Source organism: Styela clava, chromosome 7 (genome assembly GCF_964204865.1).
Source record: "Styela clava chromosome 7, kaStyClav1.hap1.2, whole genome shotgun sequence".
Classification (NCBI taxonomy): Eukaryota; Metazoa; Chordata; class Ascidiacea; order Stolidobranchia; family Styelidae; genus Styela; species Styela clava.
Window position 1 is genome coordinate 14,541,278 of NC_135256.1, and position 24,347 is coordinate 14,565,624.

General features: G+C 33.9%; 3 protein-coding genes across 4 annotated transcripts; 2 read left to right on the top strand and 1 right to left on the bottom strand.

Moving 5' to 3' along the window:
* Positions 1 to 4,540: 4,540 nt before the first annotated feature.
* On the top strand, positions 4,541 to 9,626 carry LOC120327563 (exportin-6-like). Its single transcript, XM_078114230.1, has 2 exons — positions 4,541 to 8,755; positions 8,798 to 9,626. Exon 1 carries the CDS (start codon positions 4,589 to 4,591, stop codon positions 8,042 to 8,044), a length of 3,456 nt encoding a protein of 1,151 aa, XP_077970356.1. The 5' UTR covers positions 4,541 to 4,588; the 3' UTR covers positions 8,045 to 8,755; positions 8,798 to 9,626.
* Positions 9,627 to 9,759: 133 nt separating this feature from the next.
* Positions 9,760 to 16,803, top strand: LOC120327564 (proton-coupled folate transporter-like). 2 transcript variants are annotated; one of them, XM_078114231.1, is made up of 11 exons: positions 9,760 to 11,267; positions 11,588 to 11,634; positions 12,051 to 12,157; positions 13,290 to 13,451; positions 13,661 to 13,786; positions 14,063 to 14,535; positions 14,868 to 15,052; positions 15,439 to 15,598; positions 15,752 to 15,835; positions 16,221 to 16,377; positions 16,474 to 16,803. In XM_078114231.1, exons 2-11 carry the CDS (start codon positions 11,605 to 11,607, stop codon positions 16,568 to 16,570), a joined length of 1,581 nt encoding a protein of 526 aa, XP_077970357.1. In that variant the 5' UTR covers positions 9,760 to 11,267; positions 11,588 to 11,604; the 3' UTR covers positions 16,571 to 16,803. The 2 variants fall into 2 exon arrangements, with proteins under 2 accessions (XP_077970357.1, XP_039249817.2); XM_039393883.2 differs by having other exon boundaries at positions 9,760 to 11,634.
* Positions 16,804 to 17,257: 454 nt separating this feature from the next.
* LOC120327726 (catechol O-methyltransferase-like) lies at positions 17,258 to 22,715 on the bottom strand. The gene is made up of 5 exons (XM_039394072.2): positions 22,544 to 22,715; positions 20,903 to 21,074; positions 20,246 to 20,383; positions 18,915 to 19,108; positions 17,258 to 18,294 (listed from the first exon to the last, which is right to left on the bottom strand). The coding sequence occupies exons 1-5, from the start codon at positions 22,550 to 22,552 to the stop codon at positions 17,944 to 17,946; spliced, it is 864 nt and encodes a 287-aa protein (XP_039250006.2). The 5' UTR covers positions 22,553 to 22,715; the 3' UTR covers positions 17,258 to 17,943.
* Positions 22,716 to 24,347: the final 1,632 nt, after the last annotated feature.

The window sequence follows — 24,347 nt, forward strand, 5'->3', positions numbered from 1 at the left end:
TGACCATTTGGATATTTTTCGTTGAACCATTTGTACTTAGCATCATCTTTTCCTCGTTTTGTTGCTATTTGTCTAATTATAATTACATTATAGCTTTATAGGCACATTAAACGAGTGATTGTGAAGAATATACTTGTAAGGTCATAATATAATTTAGTCTACAAGTGTCTCAAATCGTCAAAACAGCTGCTTTGTTACTATAATTCAGCGAAGCGTCGCGGGCCGATTCTATTACTCCGCGGGCTGTAGGTTGCCGAGCCCTGTCTTAACATCTTCCTCCGAGGCAATTGCTGTGTGCAGTTTTGATAATATGCACTTTTTCTGGTAGTAACCACGGAGTTGTTCCTCAAAGGTTATGTACCAGCGTCGTGTCACTGAAACCTAGCCAGCTCGAAATACACTATAGCCGTATTGTCCGTCCGAATTTTCCCAGTCACACGGTGACGCCAAGATACATTGCAGATAGGGCGGTGGAACACCGCGGAAGACCACTGTGAAGCTAGCAGCACTTTCAGCCAGAATATTATTACACATTGAATATAGGTTCCACGCGCATATAGTGTTCACTTATAGGTAAATATGGAAATTGAAAATGCTGATCAAAATATAATATTGGCACGAAAATAGATGAAAAATCTTTAAACTAAAATAATACATTAAATTTAATAAGAAAATAGTGTTTAAAAAAAGACCAACTAAGCGAAAAATGAATTTCCAGGCATTCCGCAAATACAAAGTTTCGGAAAATTATCCTTTTCCGAACCTCGATTCCTCGAAAACCGCCAATAAAGGCAGCACCACGACACATTTGGAGAAAAACTGATACCCTATAAATTCGATATTTTTATAACAGAACAGTAGCAGCACGTTTTGGCTTGACCATATATATTACCAAACATATCGTGTAATCTAAATTTTAATAACGGCATGGACGTAACAAATTTAAAATTGATTTTGTATTTCAACTAAAATTGCTAGACAATGGATCAAATATAATGTTCTCTTTGTCACACATTAATACTGTACATCTTTTAAACTTGGAATACGTTGCGGGAAGTATAAAACAGCAAAAAAACATTTGCGACTCCTAGTGGATTCTGTCCTGGATTACAAAAAATTATCGTTTTTAAAATGGCGATTTCTCGAAAACCGCCAATAAAGGCAGCACTACGACATATTCGGATAAAAGCACATACCTTATAGATTCGATTTTAATATGCCAGAACAGTAGCAGCACGTTTTGACTTGGCTATATATAATACCAAACATAGCGTATACTCTTCAATTTTATGAACAATGTGGACGAAACAAATTTAAAAAGAAATTGTATGTCAACTAAATTTGCTGAACAATTGATAAAATATATATTTTTCTCTTTGTCACACATTAATACTGTACGTCTATTAAACTTAGAATGAGTTGCAGAAGAAAAGTATAAAATACCAAAAAAACATTTTACGCCCTCTCGTGGATTCTTTTCAAAATTTCGAAAAATTATCGATTTTGGAAGGGCGATTTCTCGAAAACCGCCAATGAAGGCAGCACTACGACACATTCGGAGAAACGTAGATACCCTATATATTTGATTTCACTATAACAAAACAGTGGCAGCATGTTTTGACTTGGCTATATATAATACCAAAATAGCGTGTATTCTCAGTTTTATAAACAATGTCGACGTAACAAATTTAAGATGGATTTATATTTCAACTGAAGCTGCTGGAAAATTGATGAAATATATTTTTCTCTTTGTCACAAATGAATACTGTACGTTTATTAAACTAAGAATTAATTGGGAAAGTTTAAAATACGAAAAAAAAAAATATACGCTTTCTATAATGGGTTCTTTTCTGAATTCCGAAAAATAATCGTTTTTGAAAGGACGATTTCTCGAAAACCGCCAATAAAGGCAGCACTACGACACATTCGGAAAAAAGCAAATACCTTTTAGATTCGACTTCACTATACCATAACAGTAGCAGCACGTTTTGACTTGGCCATTTATAATACCAAACATAGCGTATATCTCAATAATTTGAATAGCGTAGATGTTCACATATTTTAAAAAGGTTTGGTATTTCAAATAAACTCACTTAATATCGTAATATTCCGTTTTCTTACTTTTTCAAACACCGATACTGTGTGTTAATTAAACTTGGAATAAGATGCAAATCGTATAAAACAATGAAAAATGTCTTACAACCTATATATAAAACGTGCTGCTACTGTTCTGACATAATGAAATCAAATCTATAAGGTATCTGCTTTTCTCCGAATGTGTCGTAGTGCTGCCTTTATTGGCGGTTTTTGAGAAATCGCCCTTCAAAAACGATTTTTTTTTGAAATTCCGAAAAAACTCCACAAGAGGGCGTAAAATCATTTTTTTGTTATTTTAGGATTTGCCACTTATTCCAAGTTTAATGAACGTACAGTTTTAATGTATGACCAAGAGAGAAAAGTATTTGATGAGTTATACAGTAAATTTAGTTGAAATACCAAATCGTTTTTAAATATGTTACATCTACATAGTTAGTTAAATTGAAAATTATATGCTATGTTTGGTTTCATATATGGCCAAGTTAAAACGTGCTGCTACTGTTCAGACATATTCATATCGAATCTATAGGGTATCTGCTTTTCTCCGAATGTGTCGTAGTGCTGCCTTTATTGGCGGTTTTTGAGAAATCGCGATTTCAAAAACATAATTTTTTGAAAATTTGAAAATAATCAACAAGAATGCGTAAAATGATTTTTTGTTATTTCATACTTTCCGCAACTCATTCCAGGTTTAATGGACCTACAGTATATATGTATGTCTAAGAGAAAAAGATGTTTTATAAATTATCTAGTAAATTTTGTTGAAAAACCAAACCATTTTTAAATATGTTACGTCTGCATTGTTTATAAAATTTTGAATACACGCTATGTTTGGTATTATATTTGGCCAATTCAAAACGTGCTGCTACTGTTTTGACATAATGAAATCAAATTTATAAGGTACCGTTTTTTCTCCGAATGTGTGCCTTTATTGGCGGTTTTTGAGAAATCGCTCTTTCAAAAACGATAATTTTGTGAAATTTGCTAAAGAATCCACATGAGGGCGTAAATTTTTTTTTGGTATTTTAGACTTTCTCCAACTTATTCTAAGTTTAATGAAGTGCATTATTGTTGTGTGACAAAGAGAAAAATATCTTCTTTGATGAACTATCCAGTAAATTTAGTTGAAATACAAAATCAGTTTTAAATTTGTTGTATATACATTGTGCATAAAATTGAAAATTATACGCTATGTTTAGTATTATATATGGCCAAGTCAAAACATGCTGAGACTGTTCTGACATAATGAAATCGAATCTTTGAGGTTTCTACTTTTTACCAATGGTGTTGCAATGCTGCCTTTATTGGAGGTTTTCATGAAACGACCGTCTTAAACGGCGAAAATTCAGTCATTTTTAAACAACTCTCAAAATAGTATAAAAAAATGTATGCACTGTAATAGTCGTTTTAGCTTGTTTACTATATATTAACAATACGAGTAGTGTAGTTAATGATTGTTTTGCTTTATTTGCTATTGTAAAACTAATCAAAATATACACTTTCTTTTAAAAATCATTGGGAACATTTAACTTTACGCGTGGGTATTTTCTGCGATTCTGTCAGTCACAATTTCGTGATTTGCTGCTAGCTTCACAGAGGTCCGCGGAAGTCATGATTAGAAATTTACATATTGGTCGTTGTCCCTGTGTGCCATTTCGTAGGTGAGTTCCGCATAGTACGGTGATATCAGAATATAGTAAAGGTGTACCGGTACGGTACTCTAACTTTCGATTAGAACTAGTTTCCTTTTCGTCAATAATTGTTTCTGTCTCACAATACATTACAAATTTTTCGTCTCTTGGTGCTATTCTGTATATTATGTGAAAATAGACGTAATAATCCTGTATCCTGTACAAATCGATGTAATACCGTAGCTTCAGTATTCTGGTATTACGTTAGATAACAAATTTCTGAATATATCTTATGCGTAATAATCTGTATCCTGTACAAATCGATGTAATACCGTAGCTTCAGTATTCTGGTATAAGATAACAAATTTCTGAATATATCTTATGCCTTATGCTTGAGTTTTTGTCACGGCTTTCTGTACCGGTATTTGTTACTGTATTTTGTATTTAATGCCAGAATGTAGGACTGAGCAGCAATACTGCAATAAGAGCACCTGAATAATGAACATAGTACGGTAGTCTAACAGAGATTTGTTGTCGTCAGTCTACATGCAGACATGCCAGCATGTAGGAAATGTACATCTCACATGACAGGAAAAGAAGTTTGGGACTGCAGTATTAGTATGCGGATACCGGTATCAGGATATGGTAGTTGGCCAAGACAATAAATACAGAAATATGAATAAACAAGATAGGTCCTTGTTTTCCCAAAGCTTTTTGAGAGTTTTGCAATATTTATTCTACTTGAACATAGTACAGTAGTATGCTACTTCCCATTTCTACTCTCTTTCTTTTCCACACATAAAAATAATTCTTGTTTTTTTCTTGTTAAAGTAAATTTATTCAACTAGTTTATTTGCATCATGGGGGACGACGGACACTCTCTCCATGCTTTGGAAAACATTATGACAGAATTTTTTCATACATCAACATCAAATCATAGAAAAAGAGAGATTGAAGAACAATTGGATCGATTCGGACAGCAGAAAGGATCGTGGAAACATTGCCTATATTTTTTTAATCGCACATCGAATGAATACGTCATGATGTATTGTTTGTCAGTTCTGGAAAATCTAACTAATAAAATGTGGATGGGTGTGGACGTTAATGAGAAAACCGAAATACGTGCCAGTTTGTATCGCATATTGATTGAAAAACATAAAACTGTTGCTTCATTTATCAAGAAGAAGCTTCTGAAAGTGATTGTTGATATTGGTCGACTTGATTGGCCAATGTTTTATCCAGATTTTTTCACTAATATAATATCACTAGCATGTCCACCAAATGATGAAGAGACCCGGACAATGGGTTTGAATGCTCTTCGTATAATCTCAGAAGAAATGGCATTACCTAGAGAAGATCTGCCACATCAGCGAAAGAAAGAACTCAGAAGATTTCTTCTTCAGCAAGCACCTGGAATTCTACATATTATTTCTGACACATTAGAAAAAGAATGGAAAAAACATTCCCGCGTTACAGATAATGATTCGAATATATTTATTTCTTCATCTCCACAGCAAGTGAATTCAACAGCATCTGATCTTATGGGATTGTTTGAAATGGGTGATTCTGACAGTCTTGGTTATTCATCTGAAACATTACCACCATTTTTGCCTGAGAAATCACACAAATTGGCTTTAGAAGCTTTGGAATGCCTGTGCCATTTATTCAGTTGGATACCTTTGTCATCCAACATTTCATCACGATTGTTAAATGTGTTATTTGCTTACACACGATTTGGTGTTCATTCATCTCTGATTACAAGCAAAAATTTTGGTCAGCATTCCAATATGCCAAATTTACCTCTTGGCACTCTAGCAATGACATGTATAAATGAACTTATGGCAAAAAATTGTATCCCTAACAATTTTGAAGACTATTTACTTAGGGTGTTCAAGTTTATTTTCCATTTTCTCAAACATGTGACCAAAAATGAGAATCCGAGAGCAGATTTGGAATTATTGGATGAGGATTATTTGGAGAAGTTTACAGAATTTTTGAGACTGTTCGTCAGTGTACATTTTATTCGAATTGAAAGTAACTCAAACTTTCCTTTATTGGAATTTTTGGAACTCTTGTTTAAATTCACTTTCAACCAACCAATGTTTGATGGTTACTACAATTGTTTGGATATCTGGGAACTATTCCTAGATTTCCTCAGTAATAAGTTAGAAGGAAAGGGGGAAGATGCTCGTATGATGGTTCTTGCCCCCTATAAAGAAGGTTTACATTTGCTTGTGAAATTAATTATGACTCAATTACAGTATCAGTTCAATCAGAACAGACTTGAAGAATTGGATAATGAAACACTTGATGATTCAGGCCACACAGAATGGCAACAATTTGTGATCGAAAACTTGGAAATTGTAGCCAAGATATGCAATTTTTTTCCATCTGATACATTATCATTATTATACCCAATATTAGAAGAGAATGCAGCCATTTACCTTGAGTTAGGTAGGCATGTTCTACCAGTTAATCAAAATTTATATGTTAAAACCAGCGATTTTATGAACAGTCCGGCTCACAATCCAAACCGCCAATTCAGTATTCCTGGCTCTAATGATTCGCTAAATCGTATTCATTGTGCATTGAAAGATCTTTCTACAGTTTTACAAGCATTGGGTCGCTTATCGGAATATTTCATTGGAGAACATTTTCCGCAAAGAACAGAAGCCATGTCACTTATTGATAAATTTTTGACTATTTCTGTTTTCGGGAGCAGAATAAAGTTGTATGAAATGCAAGCAAGAATACCAACTGTTTTGTACTCTGATGTTATAGAGGTGCATGTCCAATCTCTTGCAACCCTTCAACCTTTCACTCATTGGCTATTTCAGCTGTATACAGATTCTCAACAAGCTGGCCACTCTCAAGCTAAATTAGAAGATATCATGCAGGGATATTTAAATGCTCTTATTCCAATGCTCAGTCCGGAAGTCCCTGACAAGTTGGTACTTCCTGCTAGCCACACCTTGTTATCTGCCATAAACACCATTCGTGCAGCATTCCTCCTGAAGTCGCCCATCATTGACAAGTTATATAGTGACGTTGCTGGGGGTTCATGCGGTAAACTGTCAATAGAATCACAAAAATTGGTGTATCGGTCTCTATCTAATTTGCTTCTTCTACCCTGGCCAAATACACCAGATTTGGAGCAATGTTGGGATGCAAGACAGCAAAATCATTCTGCATTCATCAATGCTTTGCTAAAAGAATTTCTATCATTGAGTGATAGAATTCAGATGGTTATACAAAATAAAGTTGAAGCAAAGCAAATTATTATTAAATCACTCCATATTCTTGAAGATCTTGTGAATGCTGTGGGAGAAGAAATTGTCAAAACGAGACAGATATGCCATGTATCCCTGCAATCTTCTATAGAACTGTGTCTTGAGTTATTCCCTATTTATATTGATCACCCTGATGTTACAGAATGTCTAATGGGATTTTTTCTCGCTGCTTTTCGGGGACTTCGGTCCCAAATGGGTCATGAAAAAACTGTGCGAATGATACAAACTTTTATGAAGGTTTTTACACCAGATGTCCTGGAGAAAACAATTATGCATGAAAATTCTGCAGGAGTGAGAGCAGTCGAACATTTTATTAAAATTTTAGAGCTTGTTATTGATGAGTCGACAACAACATTTAAATCTCTGACCCAAAGCATCATAACTTTGGCAATTGATCAGATATACCCTGTGGTTGCACAACGTCCATCACCTGATGTGAAAGAAGCACTTTTCAGTCTACTATTTCACATTCTGTCACGCAAAAATCGACACTTTTTTCCAGCACCTGTGCTCGCTTCCTATCTTACAGGTGATAAGGTTGGTGTGCTTAATCATAAGAAAGACTTTCTTGCTATTATGCAAGCATTTGGACAGTCATTTCTGCAGCCTGATATCAGTATATTTCGTCACAATTTAAATGCCCTTGATAATCTGAATTTAAAACAAAAATTGTATGAAAAAATTTATAAACTTCTGGCAGATGAGAATATATTGTTCCAGTTTATCACTGTGTTAATTCAAGCATTGGTTCAAAAATCACACGATTTATTGAAGGAAGAAATTTATTCGACAACTTGGAATATGGCGGAGGTTGATTTCGACATTTTTTACAATAAATTTTTGCCCCAATTTTTAAGAAACTTGGATGGTATTACACCAGGACAAAAAGACACACTTTATAAAAGTTTCAATAAGGAATCTGATCAACCATCATTTGTGTTATGCTTACAAAATTTTGTCAATGATCTGAGATATTTCTATTTATGCAATGCTAGTTTGCCAGAAGGTACTGTTAATTTTAACTAATGGAGATTAGTTACGAACCAAGTCTTCCAAGATATAATATTTTTTAAACGTGCATAATATAATCAGGGAGGATGAATGATAAAATTGCTTTGTGTCAACAAAACATATTTAGTCCAATATTTTAATGAGTAACTTGTTATTGACTTGACCTTATCTCTAAGCTGTAATTGTTGACTACATGGGGACCTAGAACTATAGCGACATCTCAGACATATCGACCGATATTTTTCACATGATAAATGTTTTACCGTTTATCATCAATCCTCGTATGAAACTACAGATGAGTGTGGCGCTTTTGTCTCAAAGTTCATGTCAAACTTGAAACAATAAGTCTATGCAGATTGCGTAATTTTTTTTTTGAGGTTATGCCTGAGTTTCGAAGAAGAGTTGAATTTACATATTCTTAACCTGAGAAGTACAGTACTCAAATTGTGTATTTTGTGTGTTTTACTAAAATCACTACTTAAAGATGCTTAATTGTGTAATTGAGTAGGACTAAACTGAAATCTGTATTGATTCAATGTTAGCACCTTATTTTTCACTACTTTGAAGTAAAATATAAAGTACAAACAATTGATTTTTCTCAGTATATTAATTTATATCTCCCGTTCCATGTTTTTTATTTTCTTCGTATACGTTCCCTAGTCATTATATTTTTTTCTAATGTATTGAGCATTCATAGTATTTTCCAATTATTTTATCATAATTCAGGCATCACAACTCTGTTATAAATTTGAATAATTTGTTCATAAGTAGGTCATTTATTGCTTCATGTTATGACACGCGGCAGCCCTGTATACCTAGATGATTAAACCAATGTATTAGTCATCTTGAATGCATTAAAATTCTTCTTTTGGAATGCAATGTAATTTTTATTGCTCTAACGTCATCTATTTTGATTTGGCCACTATGATTCATCGGATAGAATTTAATTTGTGTGTGTGTGTGTAGTACAGGGTAACCAGTCAATTGGCACAGAGCGTAGATTGGCAAGCTTGTCATAAAATAATTTTTAATCTAATAAATAATATCACAAGACTTCTACTCTTTTATATATCTTATGTAATTAATTCCACATATTTCCTGAACTAGGAAGTTTGATGTTGATTCATTAAATTAAAAAATTTTTGGAGGAAAAATGAAGGTGATGATGCAAAATTTAACAAATCATTTCCCACTATTTGCTTATTGTTAAATATCTTGTGTAATCTAGCAATTGTCTACGGTTTGATCTAACAAAAGGATAGCATTAAATGAAAATTGACGATTCTAATTTGCTACCAGATCATCTGTATGCAGTTATTTCATGATTCATTCTACTTGAATAGCAAGTCCCGAACTTGGAAGTCAAATATATATGATTCCTAAGATTCAGATTTTTATATTACATTTACTATATACAGGTAATAACAGTTTTATTTCGACCATTATAACTAATTAATAACTAATCGTTTTTTCTTGTGCATGTGCCATTTGTAATTTTTTTATGTAATAATCCCATGTACATTTTTAATGTATATTATTTCACTATATCTGAACTATGATATATTTATCCGCATTCAATATCTCGCTTTCAAACGTTTTCGAGTTGTTCAATTTCGTATTTATTCCAAGGGTGGGAAAGCTAAGCAGCAAGAAAGCTTAATTCATGGAAATGCCACATCTGTAGCAAACTGATAGTCAAGATATGGATATGGTAAGAGTTTCCCAGCAGGAAGTAAAACAGGAATGGCGGCCGAATACTATGGCGAGCCCATCGTCCAGTCACTGGGTAATTTCGGGTATGGTTAGCCACTTCTTCCTTTGAGATGATGCATGAACTGTATGGTGGGGGGAATCGAACCGTGACCTGCCAAATGGGAACAGATACCGACAACGACGTTTCAGATTATTTGGCTCAATGTTGTGATTAACAATATGCATCTGCATGTTTTGGATATGTTCTTGTCCCGTGAAGCTATTTCTATGTAGAATAAGGTCTTAAAGTCGTTCAGTTGATTCATTTTTCTATGGTGTAAGTACAGCTGTTACTGTTGTTATTATGCCTAGGATGGCACATCAAGAACGGATGAGCGATTACAGTAGTTTCTGTGCCGGTGAATAAATTATCTAATTGGTCTCTCTCACGGGATGCGAAATCCGTGTTCGTCCTTGATAGATTTTCGGAATGCGATATAAATTCGAGATATCGGCTGGAACATTTTTAAATAAGCACAGTATAAGGAAAAGGGGATTCGATTTACATATTTATCTTGGAGGAGAGAAGAGTCGATAAGACGGATCAATCATGTGGCGAACCACGGCCACTCGGTTACCAGCTCTTGTCGGGTATGATGTTAGTAAGCCAGTTATTTGTTTCAGCTGCATGGACTCGATAGTGGAGCAAGCAGTTACCGACAAGTGATTACGTAAACTGCAGCGGCGAGAGGAGTTCAGCAATCCGTTGCCCATCGGATTCGAACCTGCGAACTCACGCAGGGTAAACAGAGGTGCGGTATGCGTCATAACGCCGGGCCCCGAATCGACTGAGACAAAACGAACTTTTATGAAATGAAGGGTCGAGCTGAACCTTTCAATTAAAATGTTCGAGTTTTCCGTACTTTGATAGATCGGTTGAATTTTCGCATCCACGTGTTCGTATCTATTTTCGGAATGAATAAATGAGGTCAAAGGACTATTTTGTGATAACAGTACATTGTTTCCAGGAATATATAGCGATGAAAGTAAACCAAGCACGATATATGAATAAATATCCTTCGGTCGTATACACGAAACGCCATCGCGGTAAGCTTGCAAACAACAAATATTTGAATATTGCACTTCGTGCAAAAATTAATGAAGTGGTCTAATTTGACTACTTGACTTTGAATATCACTCGTATCTGTAATTCATATGCAGCGTTTTTGCAGAAAAATAAGACTGAATTGAAACCTTCCTAAATTACACTCGTGGTATGCGGCACTCACTGCGATTTCAAACAATTGATATGTATATAGGAAAAATGCAGCTAACTTTACACATTTTTTGACAGCATAGTTCTAATACAAATAACCAACGGACAAAGAAGGGTCAGTCGCTCAGAAATGCCTTCCGCTGTTTCAGTATTACGAATTGTCGACCGCAGACGTGAAAATATTGTCTTGTTTCTGATACAACATAGTAGCTTTGTTCTGTGTCAAGAGATAGTTTTTGCTTCACTACCTCGATTTCTCGAAGACAAAGCGTAAGATAAACTATATATAGGCTATATGAGAAAAAGTACGCGACGGGAATGTCTTCAAGAGTTAAATTTTCACCTATCACGTAAAGTATTCTTCGAAATTCTCTGAGCTTGACCGCGTGCAATGAAATCTCTTCTTGTTGGACCCGATCAGTCACAAATTGTGCGACTGATCTTATTATATGACAAAATGTTTTATTAAAACTTTATTCAGTTAACTTATTATGCAATACTCTCATAATGATTTCTTGAAAAATATCAGTAGATGAAATAAAACATGTGGAGATTTTACCTTGTAGACCTGATATTGTTTCTTGCTGCAGCTTCTGCTTTCCTGTTAATGCCATTAAGAAATGAATTTATATACAAGGTGAGCATTTGATGAACTATGAGAATATTACGATCATTGCTTTACAGGCAATTGGTGAAGAGATATTTAAAATAATAGTCACACATTGCTGTTTCATCTCATGGTAATTAGTTTAAAACTATGTGAGAGAAATTGAGCATTACATCAACAAAACTGATCGCAAAGTTAATTGATCCCATAGGTGTAAATGTTTGCCATATATATATATATATATAATAAATTTTAATAAAATCAATTTTTGCCATATGGAACTAATCGGAACTGGCAATAAAATTCGAAAATTAGAGCGATAGTGCACTTATAGCATATAGGCTACAGTTGTTATGCAAATTGGTTGTGTTTTAGTTTGATATTGAACTTGATAAAAAAAATTTCGCCATGGGTATACAGTATATATATAACACATTTTATTGCAGAGGGTTGCTGAAAAACATCATTACAATGAATCCGGTCAATCATATTGTGGGCCGAATGGCACCAATCAGACTAATGAAGACACTGTATTAGCAGATGAAGTATCAAGGCAAGTAATGAAAAGTATTTTATTTGATAATATTGTATGGATACGACAAGTCAGGTTATTTTTTCCGAACAGTAAAAAATCAATCGTGTACACATTTCGAGAAATGCATTCTCTCTTGACATTTTCTTATTTTAAACACTAAATATTCTTGCAATATATATATATTGAAAAATGCGCTAAAAACGGACGCAATGTAACGTTTTTTTCGCTGATTGGAACAATATTCTGAATTTCGTCGAAAAAAGAAGCAGCGACTTCAAATGGCTTCGAAATATTAGACTAAAATTCCATCTGCGTAGGAGATTTTAAGGAATCATATCCCGCAAATAACATCTTATATCGTAATTTACTACATAATACCCCAGTACCCTCTTATAACCTAATGGACCTTTCCACGACCTTTAACCCCCAGAAAATTCTTTCTATACTTTACCATTACAAAATTTTCGGGGCTATTTTAAGAGTGCTTTTGCATGTTGGCGTCTGTAAAATGGGGTATATGTTTGAAACCATCATTGTGATTTATTGCATACAACAATCTGTTTTTTAAAGGTACCGGTAAAGAATTTCAGGCTAGTCTATCACAGCTATTTCTACACTAATTTTTCTTATTGCAATTAAATTAAAACTCCTAGGAAGACAGAGTGATCATTGAATTATCTGATTTATATTTAAGTTTCCAAAACACAACTGAAAACTAACGAATAGAGTTCAAAAACACGAAAACGAAGTAATGTTTACAACCACGCTTGAAAATATGTCTAAGTGAAAAAAGTGTCTGAGCGGATGCGAAAAGGGGCATTGTTACGTCACTTTTTGCATTTTGCTGATTGGCCAATGTCACGAAGTAAACAAGGAAGTCGATGCTCGGGGAAAGGTCCATAGGCCTACGGCTTCAAAAATATACGATTTCCACCACAATAGAAAAACGCGCTCGGGCTCGTAAAGTGGTTAAATTAGGTCAATATAGCCTACTGTAATAAAGTCGATGTAAAATAGACGAACGTTGATATTGGCAAGAAAAACAACAGTTCTGAATATTTTTAGATCGATTATCGCCGATATTAGACTAAATGGGACAATTTGGTTCACAGTGACAAAATGACAATGTAATCATTTACTTACTTTCCAGGTGGACGATGTTAATTAACCTTTCCATTTTTGTGCCTGCTATGTTAGCGGGAGCTCTTCTTACATCCTGGGGCGATAGAGTTGGACGAAAAATTACTATTGCAATTCCACTTGCTGGTATGACAGTGAGCAGCATCATCCAAGCATTAATTATCTATTTCCAGTAAGTAATACTATCACACAATAAACAGGCATCTTCCATAGTATCTATGCATCTTACTTAACGACTCGGGGACGTTTCCAATGGGATTCCCATGGACAAGCCTCGTATTGTGTAGGTCTATATCTTTTATTGTTGCAATACTTGTTTTCTGGTTGGCTAAACAATAATTCTCTCTCTCTCTCTCTTACATATAATTTTTTTTTTCACAGTTGGCCTCTGGAGGCTATGTATGCGTATGGTGCAGTGGCAGGAGGTACAGGATATTTTATGACGGTGCTGATTCAAGGGACGGCCTATCTTGGCGATGTAACAGAACTTGAAGGCAGAGGAAAGCGGTATACACTTTGTCTTATCTGACTAACATGTTCCCATATAAACTACAAAATTCTAATACATATCAATTTTGCATCAAATGCGTTGAACCAGAACCACAGAAAACTTAACCGGTAATCAATGTAAATATGCGTGGATAAATATATTACGTTGAAGAAGCAATGTTGTACACAGCAGAAATTTTATTTACATATGTCTACTAATTCGACTAGAATAACGCTGTCAATTGGTGATTAAATTACTTATCTGGAGTTAAGAGTTTAACGATGAATTTTCAGATTCACAATACTTGAAACTTTCATTGGAATCGGTGGAGGCGTGGCTGGTTTGGGAGGCGGCTATTGGATAAAAGCACAAGGATTTTTACCGTCAGTATGGTGTACAGCGGCATTAACATTTATCGCCTTACTCATTGTTCCATTTCTTCCGAATTCATTGGAATATGGGATTAGGAATAAAAGGGTTTTAGCAAAGCTGAAGAATGACAAAAAAGCTGGTACTTCAGTTCCATCGTCGTCTTCATCTATAAACAGTGATAAAGGAGAGAGTCCTTACATGGAAGTTACTCATGACAGTGATAATGACAATGAAAAATCTCCGCTGTTGTCGACTGGGAAACGTTCTGAACAAGGAAAAAAGAAATACACCTTTTTTGATTTATGGAGAGCTGTATGGAAAGTGTACTCGACAGAATATATGACGTGTGACGAATGTTTTGGGCCAAATCCCGATATTAAACAATTAAAAGCAGGTAATTATTCAAAAATAATATATATCTCATATTCGGATCTATGATTGATAATATGAAATTACGCGTGCATGAGGCTCAACGGAATGATTATATGCTACGACGTTTTATTTGTCGATATGATTGTCATAATGATAAATTACCGTATATCAAAATCGTTCGTTACATTATTGTAAGAAAAATATTTCATAGGACCAGTACACCATTATGTTTGGTCGTACACCATGCTATAGTTTGGCTCGATTTGTGGGTTATATATATTTTGTTATTAAAAAGCAATACAAAAATATTGTAACCAAAGGTACAAAACGTTAATTCTTGTGTTAATTTTTCAGAAATGAAAAAGACAAAATGTGAACACGCCGGAGGTATTATGCCTGGAAGAGTGTGGAGACTATGGTTGTACATCATATCATATTGCACGTATATGTTTTTGAACGTTGGAATCATAGTGTTTCAAACAATATTTTTTCTTTCGTATCCTCTTTGTTTCACTCCTGTTTTGGTCGGAGCGCAATTAGTAAGTGGAAACCATCATATATAATACACTATTAAAAGAATAAATAATCATAATTGCCAAGTTCGAATTCAAATTATGTATCACATATATACAATGATTTATTATCATTTTCAGTTTATTCTTCGTTATGAAGCGTAGGAGATTGCTACAGATATTTTTCAACCCTTTAATCTGAATTATATTTGTGATTTCTACATTCACATTTAAGATTTTATGAATCTGAGATGGGGATACCAGGATTATTTTAAAACTTTTCCGAATTTATATTTACTGCCAAATGTCAAGATACTTATTTTCGCGTTGAGACATATATTTTTTATTCCAGAATTCATACTGTAGTTGTTTTCTACACGTTTTCTAAAAATAACTAATCTATTTATTTTCAGTCGACAAAATTTATATCTGTCGTTGCGGGTCCCATTCTCGTCTATTTATTCCAGAAGTGTGGAATCGGAAATCAGGCGATAATCGTTATCAGTTTGGTAGGATATTTTGGATTTCCATTCTTGATGATATTTGCCAAAAGTGCGTGGCTTGTTTTTGTGGGTAAGTGTCATGGTTGGTTGATATTTTCTTGATTCTTTGAGTATTTCACTCAGGTTGACATGCTTACTTGCTTCTGTCCGATACACTAGCCGTTTTCAATTTAAACTACCATTAATATTTAAAGATTCATTTACATCATTAATTTTTATTTAGCAACGAGTATGATGACAATAGGTTGCATCCCAAAGCCTTTTATTCAAGCTCAAGTATCATCTCTCGCTTCTGAATCTGAGCAAGGTAAGTAGACACGCAGAGTCGCCCTTGCGCTCATTTTTTTAGTCGCGCTCCTCCACAAAACTGAAAAGTAACTCCATTCATATTGTAAGATATCTGTGGCTTGCTCGGAGTTAATAAATGTCGTAAAAAAGATGCCCGTGTAGAACCTGGACTGATTTTTTGAGACAAAATTCTGCGCGTGAACCAAGAAATTATCACTTCATCATATATATTATCATCGGTATTCAGCAAAATTAGAATAACGTCAAAATTGAAAGCAGGTCACTCACAAATTTTTGCATGCCTGATTCGTCACCTAAATCAGAATCATCGGTCTTTGTAAAAAAATATTTCCTAATGAATGGTAGCGGTCACTGACTCGTGAATATTTTCTGTTTATTTTCAGGAGCAGCGTTTGCTATGTTGTCGTCTAGCGAGGTACTCAGCTTTCTTCTTGCAACGGTTTGCTACCTAACGATCTACCCAGCAACGCAATATATATCACACTGGTTTTCATGGATGTTTTCAGCAGGAATTGCTCTTATTCCCCTCTTCCTAATGGGGTAACTTACATTTGTACTTGATTGACATTTAGGAAGATTCTCCACGAAGTTAATATACTGTATTATCACCTAATAATCTCAACAAATATCTTTCAGAATTGTTTGGATAATAGACAAGAAAGAGGGAAGAACGGGAAGGATTGAATATGAACAGATTGCAGAAGAAGATTGGGATGAGCCGCCGCCGTATTAACGTCCCTTCGTGTATAAAAGTTACTGCAATCGAATGAAAATTCTTATATATATATATACCTAATATCTATGCATAAAGATAGTACTTGCCTACATTATATATTCCGTGGTTAAAGAAACTGGCTCAGTTATTGTACTGCGATAAGAGGTGGATTATGAACTTACTAAGTGCCTTCCATGGCATAAGACGCTATTTCAAAAAGATAGTAACATTTACAAGTTTTTTTGAAGTAAATGAAAGTTTTTGAAGAAACCGTAGAAAAAAGTTAAGGGCTGCCAAATGACGATTAAATGTTATTCTCAACACGTTATTTAAATTGATTGAACTCGGAATTTTTCTCCTTCACGTTCGTATTCATCCCCAAAAAATCCTAACGGAAACCCGCGATCAAGTATGTTCGTTTACTTGTAAGTTATACAACGAAACTATTATTTTTGCAAAAATCTCGATTTTTTCAAACAACATATTAAAAAATAGCAAATATTTCAATCATTTTTCGGGAATAATCATGCGGAAAACAAGTTCTGAAATCGTCATTGCACATTGTCCCAAACTTCCCTTCAGGCTGGTACAAAACCCCCCAAAAAAATGATTAGACACTCCATATCTAACACAAAACTATTTTTCCTGGGAGAAGTCTGCTATGCTATGCAACACCCACGTAAGACTTTCATGATGAGGCAAACATACCAAAAGGAAATAATATTATTTCAGTATAAAATTTGTGTCCAACATTAAACAATAAAGTTGTTTTGCAGTAAACCAAAATAGAACCTCAGGCAAATCAAAAAATGTACGTTTCTGTTTAATTAAACTTCGCTACAGCATAAAATTCCAACACATTCCTTTACATGAATTTTCATTATTCATTTGAATTACCGGTAAATAAAACTTAACATTTCCAATGAAGTTAAGTTATAAGTCAAAATCCAATTAACCTATTTCAGGAACAACATGCAAACTTCTTAATTTATATAAATAACCTAACAAAAAAAACGAGTTGAGATACAATATTAATACAGGATGGGTGTGCTAATTATCTGCAACACTAATTACAATTAATTCATAAATTATTCAGAAATTGTAGGTAACAACATTAGCTATAGAGGGAAATGATTAGTGGAGAATTATATGGAAACAGCAGGATTTTGCAATCAACAATGCTAATAGAATATATTTTTGAGTAGGTTAACACGTTTCACGAAACTGGATTTGACGATAGTTATTATTATATAAAAGATAGTTATCTTCTCATGTATAAAATTCTAAATAAAATATTTTTCTATATTCTAGCATAGTCTCACAAAAATAATGAATAATAAAACACTTTTCTAATTTGCATCAATGTGAAACATCCCAATAAAATGCCAGTTCTATCCCACAAAAACAGCCTTTTCCATTCCATCAACGATATCTTTAGGTGAATACTCTAACGGCATTTGATGATACTTAGTCTCGTACTGTTCCGAAAGTCGAACATGTTTCAAGAACTCTGCTTCTCCGAAATGAACTACTTTGTCTGCGAGAATCACAGTATGGGGACTTTCAACACCCTTTTTATTCTGATAAAATAAATCACTTTCTTCAAGTTTTTGAAGAACTTTGTGATGAGTAGGTTCTCCTAGTGATGATGATGACAAGAACACAAAATCTAATTTTTCTATCCCATAATCTTTTTTCAAGTTTGGAATGGCTTCTTCGGGACTGGCAGAAATCACAGTGACCTGTCAAAATGAACATTTTTAAAATTTATATATTGATCGTTGAATTATCACTTCTGTCCTACTTGAAACAATTAGCAGCATTACAAATTCGAACCATGCTAGTGTCTCATGTAGGAGAACTTTATGGGTTCAAATCACAAGCACAAATGGTGTAATAAATTGAGGGTAAACAAAGTTATTTGTTGCTCTGGAGCCATGTTCCGAGTAACAGTATAAAACACATCATACCAACAAATAATTGAAAATTATAGTACTGTACTGATTAAATAAAGTGATTCACATAGAAAAACATTAATCGTTTAATTAATATTTGTTTAATAAGCAGGAAAAGGTATTTAGAACAGGGTTTTACTTTTGTTTGTTGGCAATTTATCATCAAAATTGATGGATAAACTAACTAATGGAAACCTATTGAAAAAACAAAACTGTTTTTACTTGTTGAAGAGCAAAGTCTTTGGAAAGGGACCATTTATCATCAAAGTTTGAGAACCATGGGGTTGGAAGGAGAGCTAATCCCATTCCAAGCTATTTGATCAAAATTTTGACTCTGACACTACTAGTTTGAGAGGAAATATGAAGTGTTGAAAGTTACAGAAATCTAAGAATTGTTTTCAACAAACCTGATTATCAGTTCCATTCAAAGAGAAAAATCTTTTTGTGTAAGAACAATTTTCAACATTAGTTTCAATCACATATATGTGAGTAGATGGAGAAGAAGATCTCAAGATTCGAAATATTGAATAACCACACAACGATCCACACACAAGAACTTTTTGTGGTTCCCTCTCAGATACTATTTGCTCCAAAATATCTCCTGAAAAGTCGAACGATATTCCAGTTACAGTTAGGAATCTGGCTAGTATTTAAGAATTTATAACCAATTAACCATATACTTGAACCTCAGTTGCACTGCATATAAATAGCTATTGAGAATTGCTTTGAGATTTAAAGTCTGTTTCAATTTGAATTTGTACATGAGCCTATTAAAATATTATGATCTGGGGAAATTCACACAAATGAATTATGTTAAATTTTAAAATTGATTTTTGAAAACTTTAGATCTGTGATTTTAAAAATTTGGGTCGCTCATGTCAATTCTTGAGGGGCGGTAGGATCAACAGAAAAAAACTATATAAAACTGGAGCAATTTTGTATATTTAACATAAAAAATATTATATGCTCGGTAAAAAAACATTTCATTACTGGCCATTGACTAACTAGTAAATGCAAGTAAATTTACTGAAATTATTACAGATCAATACAAATCATGTGATGTGACTCATCCATAATTGAAATCACATGGGTTTCATCACTAACACATGACCAGTTCGAACATAATCAATTGAGATTGTGAGTTGGTGACTGACAAAAAATCCAGGTTTACCACTATATTTGTTGAGGGCAAACAATCTGAACAAGCTCATTGCGTAATCAATTATTTATACTACGGCACAGGAAAGAATGGAGTTTCCTGTGAACACTATTGCTGTCACGTCGGCAACATAGGATTTATGTCTGTTATTGATGAGTGGAACAGCTGTGTACATCTGGACAGAAAACTTCATTTAAATAATACATGCAGATCACAAAAACATTTCCATTACTGAATATATGAAATAGACTACAACTAAAATTTCAAAATAGCCACAAGTTAGATTAATGCTTTACATTCTGCAAATCAAGTTTCATTCAATAGATTTCAATATATCTACTCTACCGTGCTTATGATGAAAATTTGAATTCAAAACTTCCTTCAAGCCCCAGAACAAATGTTTCAGAACAGAAATTTCAATCAAAATCACAATCATTTTATACAATATCCTTTCTGTGCTGAAACACACCAATTTCACCCACTTGTAATGAATCCGAAGTTAGTGGTCAATCCTAAAACCCATATTTTATTGTTGCAATATAAAATACCTACTTGAACGAGACAAAATAAAAATATTACCTTTATGTTTTCCAAGGGTGAGAGCAAATTCTTTATTTTCACAGTAATTCTCAATATTTTCTAAAATTGCTTCAACAGACTTCTGTTTTTCTGACTCTAATTTTACAAATTCAAACAGTCTTTGTGGAAGTGACTTTCCTGTGAAAATAGATAGAAAGATATACATTGATCTAAAAACACGAACATAATATTTATATATCAACATTATATTCAATATTTCGAATACTTGAAATCAGGAGCAATTCAGAATAGTTTCATTTGAGAAATTATTATTTTAAGTAATCGAAATCTGTAGGCCTTCATTTAATTTTTCAAATCCAAAAAAAAAAAGAAAATATAACCAAACTAAACAATCCAAATCAATTTTTCATCTTTACCTCCTTGTATTTACAAATTCAAACTCATTGATTAGACATGTATGAACTTCATACAAGTTTTTTGTTCAACATAACTCAATTCACAATATATATTCAATATTTGAAATATTATATTAGATTGTATTTGGAATAGTAGATTAAATTCGGTTTGAGCCATCCCTGCTTCAGTTCCCGACAATTTTCATTTATTTGAAATAACTTCATAGTCATAAGTTAACTATAACTACAGATTGATATCTAGGCATATATAAAGTTAGATATGATAAATATCCCCACAAACCTGTCAAGAAATTATGAAATTTCATGGGCAGATAGAGTCTTCCTTCTCTATACCACCAGTAATAAAGTGTATGGAATATAAGATGTTTCATCATGACAAAAATAATGAATATTATCAGAGAAATGATAAAATATTCCTCTGGCCCATAACCATCCGGATTCAATAGTTTTTCCTAAAATAAAAAGATTTGGACACCGTTAATTTTTTTTAATATCAGACGAGCTTCTGCGACTAAGTTGTTATTTGAGAAAAAGATAGATTAAATTGTTCAACTGAAGAGTTTGGAAAGATGTCAAGATTGAGTCAAAAAAGACATTGTTAGATATGTAAATACGAAGTTAAGGCAATCATTCGATTCATTCTCATATTTTATGATTTGGAGTAAATTTGACGCAATAGGATACTGAATAGTATAAGATAAGCAGGGCAGTTAAATCAGAGTGTTTTATGAATATTGAAATCGGGGCAGTGGTCGTATTCTTAAACGCTCCCTAAGTTGTTAGTTGGGCAATTCACTAAGGTTGGGAAGTAATAAGCTTTAAGTAATAAGCAATCAAGACTTTGCTATTGATTGTTTAGTTACCATATCATTGTACTCAGTTCAGCAGCTAGATAATACCAAGTGCAGTTTTAAGTATTCTGTGGCGTCTGCAGCTGCCGCAAAACCATGGCGGTATTTCCATACCATGACCGCTACGGCCAAACTTATGGCGACTGACATTTTAGCTGCCACAAACCAATGTCGAGCTGCCGTTACCGCGGCAGCAAATTGAAAACCAATGGCAGGTAAAATTTTGCTGCCGTAACCGCGGCAGGTGGGCCGTAAAGACAGGGCTGTCCCTCATGGTGACAAATATTGGGTAAGTTGAAACGTTTTTCTTATGGATACAGTTTTGATGGATTTGGGGTTAGGGTTCAAGTACATATAATTCCACATGATCAATTAAAATCTGGTACATTAATTTGTGAATATACCGTTAATACTGATTACTGAATAGCGCTATAAAACCATGGCAAGAGCTGCCGCGGTTCGTTCGTAGCAGGAGCTGCCATGAAGTGGTAAGAACTGCGCCTCGATAATACAGTAATAGCTGAATTTCATAATAGTTTTCATAGAATAGTAGACTACAGATGAATGATGATGATGTAACACAAGTTAGACGCCCGAACGTTGGAACGATAACACGTTCATGTTTTTATCTTTTTTTTGTAATATGTTTGTGAGTGTAATATCATGGGTGAACAGGCACATGTATTTATACGTGTTTCAAACTCTACTCGAGGTTTTGCCTGTTTTCCCAATTTCCCATTGTTTTATGTGTTCATTCTGTCATTATTTGTTATGTCTGTATGTGTATGTTTTTTTGGGGAAATCAAAATAAAGATTATTATTATTATAAATTCCAAATCATTTGTAGCCATTTCATTACTGCTGAAGCTGTTGATTGTTTATAGTAGTCTAGTACAGTACAAAAAAAACAAAATCTTATTCAGTTATTCGAATACCAGAATAGGATCATAAGATTTACATACTCCAGTACCGTATTTCAGTATTTATCCCACACTATTCAACTTTTTGATTCGTTATTTTTATTATGATGAAAATACATTATATAAGTAATGAAAATAAAGACAACTAACCAATGTCATGATATGAGACAGGAACAAATAGCCAATTTCAACCGAGAACTTCGCAATGTCAGAATTTCAGATGTCAGAACGTCGATCCGCAACCCGCACGTAGACAGATACCGGTACCAAAGTGCCAGCTCTCTGTCACTTTCATTCCTCAGTCACTTTCATTCAAATTTACAATTTTTGCTATTAATTTCCATGCGGAAAAAGTCAGTGTTCCCATTCAAAAGTTTGTCAAGGTTTTAAAAAATATGGGTGGTAGAATCTACGGACCTCTCCCCGAGCATTACCTCGTTTTCGCGTTTTTGAAATCTATTCGTTAGTTTTCAGTTGTGTTTCGGAAATTCGAATATATATCAAATAATTCAATGATCCCTTTGTCTTTTTAGGAGTGTCAGTTTAATTGCATTATTCAAAAATTAGTTTAGAAATCACTGTGAAAGACTGGGCTAAAATTCTCTACCGGTACGTTTAAAAACAGATTGTTGAATGCCATGAATCAGAATGATGGTTTGAAATAAATATTCCATTTTGCAGGAGCCAACTCGCAAAACCACTCCTAAAATAAACACCGAAAATTTTGCAATGGTTGAGTATAGGAAGAATTTTACGGGGGTCAAAGATCGGGAAGAGGTCCATAGATTTGAACTTTTTACATGGCAAAGTTTGCTTTTTTTTTTAAATAGAGCAATGCTCGAATATATTCAAATATGTTTTTGATGTCGTACTATATATTCTATACCAAACCCGGTATCGTACTTTTTGTCCCGAGTTTCGCGACTTCGCGTAGAATCAAATCGGAAACAGACGTCACGCTTGGTGGATTAAAAACCGTGTTCCTAACCTATGAAAAATATTAATTTAGCAAAATTTAGCATAAAATGTCAGATCTCATAGGATTCATAGAACATTTAGTAACTAGTGAAAACTAGAATATTTAACCACTGAAAATTTTGAAGCAATGGACGTTTCCCCGACTCTCGACTCCTCAAAAAATTCTCCCCATACTTTACTATTGCAAAATTTTGGATGCTTATTTTGCCAGTGTTCACTTACAAACTGATTTATATGCCCAAAACTATTATTTTCAATAAAATATACAACCACGTGCCGCTTACACGTAATAATTGCACATTTTAGCCTAGTCTATCGCAGCTTTTTTGGGACTAATTTTTGAATATTGCAACTAAACTAAAACATTCCAAATACACAATTAAATTCAAACAGAAATCCTCTTCCGTAAGCTTCAAAATATAGCAAACCGAAGACGTAGTAATGCATCACTCATGCGTAGCGAATCGGCTGTGAGCGAACTATATTCAGTGAACTATGGTTCTAATCTAATTCCAACCTCCGTCAGCCAAGTCTCATTCATCACCGCTGTGAAGCTAGTAGAATTTGACCTTTGTGTGCGGCGAGGCGAAAAGGTTAAAATTCTTGGCAGAATTGTAGGCGTGTCATTATTTACAACTGAAAAAATGAAGACAGGTAAAATTAACATAACAAAAAAGAAAAGATATTTATTAAATAAAACTAAAATTACCATTTACAAAGCAAGCATTAATTGCTTGGTAAAATAAGCATAATAAATAGTTAGCAACTAATTTTTTATAAATATCCCGTGTTGATTATGCCTTTATTCATTAAAATTACGTGAAGCGAAAAAGGGTTAAATTTTGCAATTTTCAAATGTTAATAGAAATATGTTCCGCTCAAGAGGCACGCGATTTTATAATTTCATATCAAAGTAGAATATATTAAGTTTATCACACACATTGAACCTAAAACTACTCGAACTTAGAAAAGGGAG

Coding starts and splice junctions, on each gene's coding strand:
- LOC120327563 (XM_078114230.1), top strand. CDS start 4,589: ATGGGGGACGACGGACACTCTCTCCATGCTTTGGAAAACATTATGACA.
- LOC120327564 (XM_039393883.2), top strand. CDS start 11,542: ATGTGGAGATTTTACCTTGTAGACCTGATATTGTTTCTTGCTGCAGCT. Junction 11,635..12,050: donor GAAATGAATTTATATACAAG/GTGAGCATTTGA, acceptor ATTTTATTGCAG/AGGGTTGCTGAAAAACATCA. Junction 15,599..15,751: donor TGCGTGGCTTGTTTTTGTGG/GTAAGTGTCATG, acceptor ATTTTTATTTAG/CAACGAGTATGATGACAATA.
- LOC120327726 (XM_039394072.2), bottom strand. Junction 20,384..20,902: donor ATTTCATAATTTCTTGACAG/GTTTGTGGGGAT, acceptor CTATTTTCACAG/GAAAGTCACTTCCACAAAGA. Junction 18,295..18,914: donor TGAATGGAACTGATAATCAG/GTTTGTTGAAAA, acceptor TCATTTTGACAG/GTCACTGTGATTTCTGCCAG.